We start from the raw sequence: 12,393 nt of genomic DNA on the forward strand, positions 1-12,393 counted from the left end.
ACTCTTTTTTAACTCTCAAGCAGATTTTTTCCATGTTTGTTTTTGCATCAATTGAAATTTACATGTTTATGTTCCAAGGGAACATTGTGATGTTTGGCACAGGCAGATTGATGTTTCTACTAGCCCTGAGTCCTTTCTCTTTGCCATGCCAAAAGCAAAACATTTGAAATGAATGAAAATTTTGTTTGCTTAGGTTCAGCAGCTCCATGTTACATCACAGAGAAAAGCATTATTATATAATTAAAAAAAAAGAAATAACCAGCTATATAAAATGCATTGAAAAACGCTACGTTGGAATGTGAACCTTTGGCGTTGGTGAATAGCATCGCTGCTGGCGGTCTTCCATTGGAACTATATATATATATAGCAGGACATACATGAGCTACAATGTTTCCAGGAACTAGATATTGTGTGAGCACTTATTTTTGACTGTGTACAGCTCATGCTTGCTGAAGCGGCCTCCTAATCAGGTTGAAATGACGTGGTATTCATTTGTGCTACTGAGTGGATTACAAAGACATTTAACAAACACAAACACCTTATGTGTGTACATGGTGAGTGCAACATAGGGTGGTGACTTTTCCTTAAAGATTGCTTCGTTCATACCAAATGCTTTTTCCCCTCTTTTTATTGCTCAGTTGGACAAAAATCTTGTTCACCCGACAGGCTAGTAGCCCACACTTGATACTGCCCAATGTCTAAACATACTTGTTTGAGGCAAGTGGACAAGTTGGATTCTGGTTAGTCGTGTACTGAGTTTTCATTCCAGATCAAACTCATATTTCATAGGTTCATTGTTTTTCCCCATATTTTTATGATTGTAAGTATTGGTTCAATAAATAGCATTCATAATCACAAAACCTAATTTCAACTTGAATTTTTAGGGTAAGGGTAAGAATGAAAATGAAAATGACTGAATCTGACCATCTGACTGCAGCCCCACTGTTAGGAACAAGTGTTTTGTTCAGTGTTTTGTTTTGATTACTTAAAAACAGAATAGTCTTATTTAGCCTTTATTACTGTATTTAGCTACGATTAGCCGCCGTAGAGACCATGTCTCTCACCTGTCAAGTTTTACCACTAGAGAGCAAAAAGGCCAGTAATGTAATTAATAGTATAATATTTGTACATTTCTAAATGAAAAAATGCAGATAAATTGCATTTTTTTTTTTTAAATTAGGCCTATGTTTTTATTTGTGTGTTACATTCTAAAATTATTCTAATATTTCATACATAATTAATGGTTTTGACTGAACTATAACTGCCCTGTCAGTTTAGTGAATGTCTTTTCTAAATTAAGGCTGCAGGAATTGGTAGGCAGTACTTTGCGGTTTGTTAGCTTGAGGGAACAGCACAACACAGTGCAGTGAAGGACAGTGAAGGCGAATCCTAACAGATGAAGTGCCCAGTTGAATCAGCCACTGGCAGGAGCCCCAGTTACAATTCAGGAGGAGAGAAGGAGCTATTTTATGAATATAATGTGTCCCATTCTCACGTGCGGCCATATGTGGAAGGAGCTTGCTGGACACCTTGAGTTGTTAACCTCATGTCATATCAATCCTGAGAAATGGAGAAAATGTAGTGGGTCCATTTTTCTGAAGGTCCCAGCTTTTGTCGCCCCAGTGCTTCACTGTGGTATGGATTTCTGTATCCAGTAACCACAGATTTTTTTTTAAATATTTGAAGCATACCGACATGCAGGAGGCTTTCTGAATGGCTGAGTCCAGTACAGTCGATGGGTATTTCTGTATATTGAAAATAGATTTGTTTGCTTGTGTACTACGTACCATGACAGTAACAGAAGGCAATGTGTTGCATGACAACAATTACAAAACAACAATTATTAAAAAAAATCCACACACGAACAGCTATACAAGTTTAACAAAAAGCTGTTGGGATCCACTTTTTTCTTTCTTCAGTTACTTCATGCTTCTTTTGCACATACATTTAAAAATGAATAACGCAAAAATGTTATGATGGCAAGGTTGAGTTATTATACTGTATGTACTGTATTCATGAGCAATTCCCATTTTTAAATGAATAATACAAAAATGTTATGATGGCAAGGTTGAGTTATTATATGTACTGTATTCATGAGCAATTCCCAGAGTGCTTTGTGAGCTTTTACTCCAAACAAACCATTGCTAAGTCACTGCAAAAAAGAAACTTACCAAGTGTTTTCATTTACACTGTTCCAACCAACACCATTGCAATGTTTTCTCCCCAGGGGTCATGAATTTAATAAGAAAAGAAAAGCCTCGCATATTTTGTTCAAGAGCTCAAATGAAACTAATGTTATGAAAAAATAAGGACAATGGAGTAGTAAGTGGAAAATAACTGAGATGACCTCTTCTCTCCCCAGTTAAAGGAACTCATACCCAACTTGGAGATGCAGTTTTGTAGGTTTTTTTTTTTTTTTTGTTTTAATTTTTCTGAATTCTGTCTTCCAGCCTACTCCACTGTATCGGGTGTGAATGGACCTTTGGTGATCCTGGATAATGTAAAGGTATGTCCAAACTGGGTTTATGATGGTTGTTTCATTTATAGTCCTCTTTTAAACCTCCATTAGGTATAGAGTGTTAACATATTCCTTGAAATGCAGAAATGGTTTGCAGTTCTGCCTAAATTTTAAAGCTAGTGTCCAGTACAGTCCGCACTGTTTGTCAGAACTCTATCAGGTCATCCGTTTTCTGAAAGGCAAAGTTCACAATTGCTTATATTTAGCAATTTTTTTGTTTTGGAAAAAACTTTCATTCCAGCGGGCAAACGTTCTCCTCTGCATTGCCAGTTCTTCTCTCTTCAATATTGATTTTAGGTCGCAAGGTCACCAAGTGAAGGTCACAGTTGCTGTTTATGATTTCTGGTATTCGGCTCATCCAGTTGTCGGTGGATTTAGATCAAACAAGACCCAAACGTTTCCCTCATTGTTCTCCGGAACCTGACTGATTTTCGGGTCACAAGGTTACAAGCGATTGTTGATTTTCCCTTCACAGAGTAGGGGGGTGACTAGAAAAATTATCCAGAAGAAAGAGGGATGTTCTGGAAAGCTGCAAAAGGACATCTAACTAGGCATGTGGATTTTTTTGTGGACTGGTCAATGGCCTTTTTATCCCTTCATCCCATCATCCCACATTGCCTCTCTTGCCTCTACTTGAGGGGGATCTTTTTGGTTTAGTGTTGGGAAAACTTATTTTTGCAACCCCATTCCTTCACTAACACTCCCACAGTGAACCAGAAACGAATGCAACTCTCTCTGACGTCGTCTTTTTTTTTTTTTTTTGTCCAGTGAAGCCTTCTTGGCATCATGCCCTGCTCAGCAGTGGGCACGGGAAAAACGTGTCATATGAAGTATGAATGAGTGAAGCATGAACCAGGAATGCCACCTGCCCATAGTCACAACAAAGCATCACCACAGAGCATTACATATAGAGCAGTTCTGTTTTTCTTTTCTTGGAAAAGGATAATCCAACCTTCGTCTGACACAGCGTCAATTTTCTGAATTGTGTTTTGACACTGATGTATTATATCTGTGTCAGTTCTGGGCTGCTCGCATTAATTTCATCAGGGCTTTAAAAAGGCGGTGTGAATGAACAAGTGTTCATGTGAATGCCTGCATGGGGCCCATTTCTGCATGATCAATAGGTGTCAATGAGGCGTAGAACTGGAGATGATCTCCATACGTTGAATGCACAATTTGTGTTTTGAAACTAGCCTTTTGTGCATTTTTGCAGATTACGCGAAAGCTGTTCTTTGATGCAGGCACTTGCTTTTGAAATGACCTCCTCTGCACCGCAAATATTATTTTCTCAAATTCCAAGTCTAACAGGAATGTCTTGAAGCCTCCACGTTTTAGTACTTTATGGTTTTGTAAAAAGTGATCCCATCCTAGATATGCATGGAATTTTTTTCAAATTTAACAAGTAACAAGTAACAAGTAACCTTGAAATGTTTGAAAAAAAAGGCGAGCAGTGGAAGGTTCTCTTTGCTCTGACAATTAAGTGGGTAGGTCTGGTGTTGGCTTGACTAAGGTTAAAAAAAGTTTTAGTGTTCTGAAAATGATGTCCTTTTGCTCCTCCATGGTAATGTAGACATACATGCCTTAGGTGTTTCCTGCTCCTTGCTTACAGTTTGAAATAAAAGCCCCTAAGCTCCCAGCTCTGTTTCAGTTTCCCAGGTATGCTGAGATTGTGCACCTGACCCTACCTGACGGCACCAAGAGAAGCGGCCAAGTACTGGAGGTTATCGGCAGCAAAGCAGTTGTCCAGGTGAGCCTTGGCTTTTCATGGCAGAGGTTTGCAGCCCTAGTCCCACAGCAAGCATTTGTAAGGGACCTAATCTGTCCAGAGGTTGACAGAAATCTGGGCCAAATAGCTGACCTCCATTAAAGCCTGTGTGGATCTGCATTGGACTTTGAGGCATTTCAGTGCAAAACTTGTCAACAGAACTACCTGATGGAGGATGGACATTGAGATGGAAGGCTTCTGTTGACAGCAAGGCATTCTGTCTTTTTTGCACTCAGTACCCTATGGGGTTCAGCGTGTATGTGTTGCAACATGTATGTGTTTGTTTATTAGGTCCGATGCCGTTGCATGGGTGCTTGTATAAACCACTTAAGCGTGACCACTGCAATAGCTGATGAACCCAATGATCCAACTCCAAAGCTGTATTGTGCTGAATTTAGCTCACACTTACAGAATATTTTCTCAGTGAATTATTCTTTCCTCTTGTGGTGTTGCAGTATTGTACTTATAATCTCTTACCTTTTTATAGCATGAGCTACATCAGAAAACAGTCTGAATATGTTTGTAGTTTCATTTTGTCCATGATTGTTTGTGTGTGTATTGTATAGTCATTGGCAATTCATTGTTATTGTAAAATGAACAATTTGCATGTGCTGCCAACGCACCAGTGCTTAGAATGATGAGTGTTTCCCCACGGTCAGCTAGGAGATGGGTTGTTTGATAAATACTTAGGGCACAGGTAGCATTTTAGGCAAATTATCTTAAGTAATAACTAATGATATATGTGATTTGCATGCTGTCAAGCTATTTCACTGAGAAAATGCACAAATTGAGGCCTTTATTACATTTCCCCTAATTTGATTGTTTGCATGCTGTGCCTTGTTTGACCGGCGTTTCTGACAATCTACAAAACTACCCCAAGGCTCGCATAATGCTCGGTTAAACTGCATTTAATAGTATTTTGTATTATTATAATGTGATATTATGTATAATTCCAGTGATTCTGAAATGTTATAAGAATTTTCTTTGTTTGGCTTAGCTTTAAATTAATTCTCAGTACAGAAATTCCTGTTTGTATTAGGCTTGATAATGTGCTTTAGGTTATAGTCATTTCAGTTTTGTATACCAGTTATTGCACTCTGTATCACAGGTCCATTTTGTTTCATTTTCATTTCTCGACAAAGCACATCAGCAGCAGCATTGGTAATACTAAACTGAGGAGGATTAGCACTCAAACACTACTTTACAGCCATCTGTTTTTTTTTTGTTTTGTTTTTTTTTTCTTGTAGCTCCAACCTTGGTGGCATAAGAACTTCCAAGGTCATTCATTTGAGACTTTTGACTACTCCCTTCTCTAACAGACAGGCATACAGCTGACTTTACACCAAATCTCATGTTTGGCTGTCAGTAGCTTACAGAAAACATCCCCAGCCCATTTTTTCCTCCTGGAGCTGTAGCTACGAAAAGATGTAGCAGCTCTGATTACTAGTACGTTGTGTTGCTAGCTGCCTTTTTGTAATGTAAAATCAGGAAAGTGCCAAAGATCCGTGGAGATCAAAATGTTTCCGTGCTTATTAAAGTTTTTTTTTTTTTGAAGAGCAAAGAAGTGCACCTTTCCTACTTTGCAGTGCATAAAATCAGGTAAATTATAAAGCCCATTTCCATCCATCCATTTGTAAAGTGCATGCTGCTGATGGGTTGAAGGATGACTTTTCATGTACGTATGTCCAATTACATTTTCACATGAAGCGTGAAGTGGGAGGCAGAGTATCTATCTGTAAACTACCCTTTTATGGAATTTCCATCATTAATGAGACACGTATAACACAACTGTGTCTCGTCCAGCTTTGTAATCGAACTCAAAATGGAAATTGACATTTTTCCCTCCATTTGTTCTTAAATGTTAATGGGGGTGACTATTAAGTCTACTACAACCTATCCTAATAAGCATGTACGTGTGTGCATCAGGTTAACCTGTTTCAACACTGTCAATGAATTTTTCATGTTATATGGGAAGTAACGGCATGAATCTGGGACCTGTGAAATGTCACTAATTGAATTAATTGGCAACTATACAGGCTGTTTCCTGATTGATGTGTCTGTTGTTGAAGTATTTTAAGTCTGGGCTGAGATAGAAACAGTGTAACTATACCCCTTTTGAACATGAGCTGGGATAAAATAAGTATGAAACTGAGTGAACTTTGATCTTTATATATATATATATATATATATATATATATATATATATATATATATATACTGCCATTAATATTTTGTGACATATTTAAAGTTTATTCATAGATTTTCTTTTAGCAGTATTCATGTATGCAGAATGTAGGTATGGGCTTGTAGGTATAAGTGTCTATGTTTATAGTGTATGCAACAGAAAATCATTAAGTGACTTGTAAAAATGGTATTCAACCATACTGATGTTTCATGCATATTGTAGCTACTCATAAACTGTGTAAATGTAATACTGTTCTTTGGTGATATTTAAAATGACTCCAACAGGAGTTCTTCAGATTGAGTGAACCAAACCCATGTATGTATTTAACTCAATATAATTGCTTAATCCTCTGGATTTGATCTTGTCCTCACAACACAATGAAATGGAGCATTTTTCTGTTGCATTTACAATGCGTTAAGGTGTCCTTGCTTCAGGAATCTATTTTTATTTAATAATCTCATCGAAAACCGGATGGACTTTAATCTGAAAAAAATGCTAGGAATTTGAGATTCTGTTCATTTTGGTGACTTGCAGCACCTTCCAGTTACCAAGGCAACTTGACTAAAATACAAAACACTAAGTGCTGTTTCATGTTAAAAGAAAATGTTGAGAGAACTCATTCATTAAAATCCAGTGTTGATCTCTCGTGAATCACAGTTAAATGTACTGCGCTGTACTTTGTAAATTTCCTATATATAGGGCATTTTGAAAAGGTATGAAGACCTTTTAACTGGAATGTTTTCTGGATCCTGTGTCAACACCTATAAAAAATGAATTATCTCACTGTAAAAACGTGTGGTCAACATGGTCATCATTTGATTGGACTACACGGAGATTTAAGAAGTGGTGTTTGCGACGTTCTCGTCCTCAGGTGTTTGAGGGGACCTCAGGGATCGATGCCAAGAAGACAGCCTGTGAGTTCACAGGTGACATCCTGCGCACACCTGTGTCGGAGGACATGCTGGGTAAGGTGACCCCCCTCATGAAGGGCAGAATGTTCATGGTGTGCGGTGCGGAAACTACCATGAAATCCTCAACTAATTAACGATAGGAAAAAAAACAGGCCTCTTTTCAGAGCAGGCTGGCGTCAGTGTTTGGTGGTTTTTCCTTCTCTTTCAGATAGGGAATAGAATCTGTAAACTTTTTTGTTTGTGTGTGAAATGTGATTGTTCTGCACTGGCTGTACCTGGCCCAGGGTAATCCCCCCCTGCTGGTGTCAGGCAGAATCCCCCCCCCAAAAAAAAAAAAAAAAAAATACAAAGCAGGTTAGCAGAATGGTTGCTCAGTATAATGTTACCTTTGTAATGCCCATCGTTTCACCTGAATACATTTTGATATTTTCTCAAAGAAAATTGAATCAGCTCATGTTTGCTAAGATGGGTATCTGAATTGAAAAAGAATCATAAAATACTAAATGCATTTGCGGGTCAACTTAATATGACTATGCATTTGTATTATAGCGAAGACTTCTCCTTTTCTTTCCCTAGCAATGTTTAGGCACAGTGATACTAATTTGTGTATTTTTCTTAATATAGGGTTGTTTGACTTTAAGAAAAACATGATTTTTGGAGCAGATATCTTGGTTAGCTAATTCATACTTTTTTGGTAATGTTTTTTGTTACTGGTCGATCGGGCGCCTGTGGTCCATGTGCCAAAGCTGCATACGAAATGTCTTCCTCCGACTCATGTCTGTGCTAGCTTATCTTGTGGACTTCAGTGTGAAAAGAAGCAGCGGCTGACATCACGTGTCTCGGAGGAGGGCACGTGCCTGTCTACGCTCTCCCGGATTGACAGTGCGGGTTGTGCAATGGGACCGAACATCGATGATGACAAATGGGACATTCCAGAATTCGGGGAATTGGCCATTCCAAATTGGGGAGAAAATCGAAAATTGTAAAAGAAAAAAACACTAAAGCTACAAGAGTTGAATAAAATAAATGGTCTCAGATTTTAAATCTAGGTAGACAAACATAATATATTAGCTAGAAGCCTGGTGTGAGCTGGTGTGGCAGAGCTGAAGTTAATAGCTTGTGTGAGTCCTGCGTAAAAGCCTTGGTAGCGGGTAGCAGGTAGCAGAGCGGTTGCAGCGGCTACGTCACTCCCCGAGACCTGGTTAAGTAGCGTTATTGCCGACAGGCTAAGGGAAGTTTGCCTTTAGCTCAACTGGCAACGACGCTGGCTGTAAAAGGTTGGCAGCAAGCAATGAGAACCTTGGTTCGAAACTCGCTCGCTGACCCACATAACATCGAATTAAACACAACGCAAGATCCCACCCGTTACACTTGCTCAATTTAGCATCTGTAATGTTACACATACATTATTAAATCCAAAGTGTTAAAGGCTAGACTTAGAAAGGAAATTTTTAAAATGTAAAAGTGGGCCAGAATGACATTTGTAGGAGTTTGTGTCAATAATCATTTATATTAATTTGGATGAATAATGAGGTGCAAAGATACTGTATTCATACTAATATACTTTAATGAAACATGTTGTTTTAACATTAGGTCTTTACTGGCCTCATTTTCAACATGGGCATTTAAATAAAATGCAAGTGGCAAGTAGGCAGATATATGCCTTAATGTTCACATGTTTACATAGGTGCAATACCTCAATACATTATCACCTGTACTGCAGTAAACATCTTTAATGGTGTTGGTAATTCAAGTTCAATTTTTGCATCATCTTGTCTCTTAGGGCGTGTTTTCAATGGCTCTGGCAAGCCCATCGACCGAGGTCCCGTTGTATTGGCTGAGGACTATCTGGACATTATGGGTAAGGCAGGGCATCATGTTATCACGTCATATATTAGATTTGTAATTTGTAACATATTCACACAACAGTGTTATAACCATGCTGTGGGAGCATATTTGATGTAAAGGTTGAAAGGGGAATTGGCAGTAGTGATGGCCACACATTGGTCATTTTAAGCAGGCATGCACCAGCTAAGATCGAGCATTGAGCAGTGAGCACAGGTACACGTTGTAAGAATGGCACAAGCGTGTATCATGTCTAAATGCATATCCAGGCATGCATGCATGCTAGTGCATGCATCGGTGCATGCCTTTTAATCTCTGCCATATTTAATAATAACGCCACATAGGGCTCTCATGAGGTGTTTGCTTTTGATCTGAGAGGCAAAGAATGTCATGTCTGCCTTGCTGAGTCCTAACTAAAAGAAGTGGTCAATTTTCTTGCAAACATTGAAAAATATGTTGTTCCTTGATTAGGCTTTTCTAGCACAAAGGACTAAGGTCAGTCCTTCAGACCTACAGTGGCTGCCTTTTCTTTCGTTCTGATCTCATATCATTTGTGTCATTTCACTCTGTGTTGTTACAGCAAGGTTATGCTAGTACTTGTGTTGTACATATAAATTCACCCTGATTTTCTTGACGTTAATATTATGAGGTGTCTAATTCTCAGGAGCTTTTATGAATGTTTCATACAAAATCAAGTAGATTTTATCAACTTGACTCTGACCTTTTGATTTTTTTTAAAGTTAAAAATTTACTATATGCAGGATTTTTTATCTTTTGATTTAACACAGTGTATATGGCTGACCAGAGGAGGCAGTAGGGAAGCCAGGCTGTATGTGCTAAAGATGAGTAGGCTGAGCCCAATTTGGAATGACAGCCAGCTCCCCCTTACAGGCAGCTTTTTAAAACACGGCCACCGTTTATTAACACGGAAGCCAATCAAGCGATTGGGATGGGAACATGTATGACAACTGAAAAACACTGGCTCTCTCAGCCGAAGTGCTGTCTTGGATCATCTCCACAAACATTACCTTGTATGAATTCATGTTTGTAAGGAGGATGGATGTAACAGTCGTACACTGACAGGTTACTGACCAAAGACTTTCCCGTTTTACCCCCTGGCCTTCCTGAAGTCCTGGGAAAAACACTGTCATTGTGTACTTCCTGTTAGAGAAACATTTCTCTGAAATAATAGCATATTACATTTAAATACAAATACATACATTAATTACATTTAAATAATTTAATAAATATAATAATTTAATATATATGTTACGTGATTAAGTTCAAATTTGTCATTTTGTTGCCCACCCAGGTTTAATAGTAAACAAAAATTTGCTCTAAGATGATTAAGTGACATATGTACATACATTTTGTACTATAGGAGATCCTCTTATACACAGCAGCTTCCAAAAATAACTAAATAAGAGAACAAATTGCAAATTGCTCTACAATTTGCCACAAATTGCTCTAAATAAGAGCTACTAAAGTTTCCTGAAAAATGGTACATGCAGGATACAATGGATCATGTCTGATAATATGTATGTCCTTTACACAGTGCTATGACCACAAGTGACAACTCCTGTACTCCATGAAATATATTGTAATGTACTGAGAAATATGTTGTTCAGCCCAAGGATATATCAAAAATACATATAAAATATATACTTGCAAAGCAGAAATATATTGTAATATACCATATATGTAATAATTTACATATATGAAATATATTAAATATATATTGATTTAGCTAAAAAATATATTCTCTAAAATATGTTCTAATATATGTTTTGTATGGGTTATTATACATGTGATTCAATAAGTGCAGTATGGCCACACAACATAGCCCACAAAAAGATGACATAAATAAGGGAAGCGAAAGAGTTATTGTTGGGCGAGTCAAGTGAGTCAGGATGCAGTCTGAAGAGGAAGGTCTTCAGATGGCGATACATCCCCTGTGTTTAACTCTTGGCAAGCCCTGGGATGGCATGGCAGTGAACTTTAAACTTTCTTGAAATCACACAGTATGTATATTGTCTTTTTATTTTTCAAAAACCATATTAACATGGACAACAAAAGGGCATTTTTGATTTGTCGTTCTGCTCGTGTGTCCTATGTTTGTTTGTGTATTTTGCAGTATGTGTTGTATATTGTTGGTATTACATAACCCCGGTAAATTTCAGACTTGTGTAAATAATAGTTGTAAAATATGACCCATGAGATGAGGTCACCATGTCTCAGACAAAACCAGTGTGTGATAATTCAGTGCAAGACATCCTTATCCATTAGCTGAGTGATCTTTCATATTTGTGCTTTGATTACACATGAAACCTTTTTCAGTTGGTCTTCATACAAAGATACGTACATTTCTGTTAAGAGTACATTTTGGTTCTACTGAAACTGGACTCCAGCAAGACAAAGCCCATGATACCCAGTGTGGAATAGAAGAACAAGTTGTGTTCATGACCTGAAAATACTGCCCTACCCTCTGAGACCATTCAACAACTCCAGAGGTGTTTGAATTCTCATCACCATTCTGAAGTGCTACCTGTGCTCAGACAATAATCATGTATCTGAACAGCTGTACCTCTCGGGAAATCTGTCTGTGCCCCTGTTCAGTTCTCAAACCCCCGAGGGCGAGCCTTTATGTGGGGGAGTTTGTAATTTCAGACTGCGGGGCAGCCGCTCGGAGAGGCGTAAGCCTGGATGAATAGGGGTATGGCAGCGGGTCACGACAGTGCCATAGATGTCAGGGACCCTCAGGGATTCCGCGTCATCGAACTGCTCCAAAGAGCGCGCACGCACACACACACACACACACACACACACACACACACACACACAAAAACGCTCTTGGCGTCAAGGCCAAAGCGACGCCCTTTGTGGCATCCATCTGCGGATCACTCATAGCATCTCCCTTCCGTCCGTCAGGTCAGCCAATCAACCCGCAGTGCCGCATCTACCCAGAGGAGATGATCCAGACGGGCATTTCAGCCATAGACGGGATGAACAGCATCGCCCGGGGACAGAAGATTCCCATCTTCTCCGCCGCGGGACTCCCCCACAATGAGGTGAGGCCTCCGAGGTCAAGGCCAAAACGGCCTCTCTAAGGGGGGCGCTCTGTCCCGGTCCCGCAGCGTACTGAATTTCTCTCCTTTCATGTCCAGTGAAA

General features: G+C 38.9%; 1 protein-coding gene across 1 annotated transcript in view; it reads left to right on the forward strand.

The window, feature by feature from the left end:
* atp6v1ba (ATPase, H+ transporting, lysosomal, V1 subunit B, member a) overlaps positions 1–12,393 on the forward strand; it is a 50,859-nt gene that overhangs the window by 18,930 nt on the left and 19,536 nt on the right. The window contains exons 2-6 of the mRNA XM_036546816.1: positions 2,451–2,506; positions 4,167–4,265; positions 7,340–7,433; positions 9,163–9,240; positions 12,153–12,292. Of these exons, the coding sequence (XP_036402709.1) occupies positions 2,451–2,506; positions 4,167–4,265; positions 7,340–7,433; positions 9,163–9,240; positions 12,153–12,292 (467 nt within the window). The remainder of the gene's footprint in view (positions 1–2,450; positions 2,507–4,166; positions 4,266–7,339; positions 7,434–9,162; positions 9,241–12,152; positions 12,293–12,393) is intronic.

This window comes from Megalops cyprinoides, chromosome 15, assembly GCF_013368585.1.
Source record: "Megalops cyprinoides isolate fMegCyp1 chromosome 15, fMegCyp1.pri, whole genome shotgun sequence".
In the NCBI taxonomy this organism is placed as follows: domain Eukaryota; kingdom Metazoa; phylum Chordata; class Actinopteri; order Elopiformes; family Megalopidae; genus Megalops; species Megalops cyprinoides.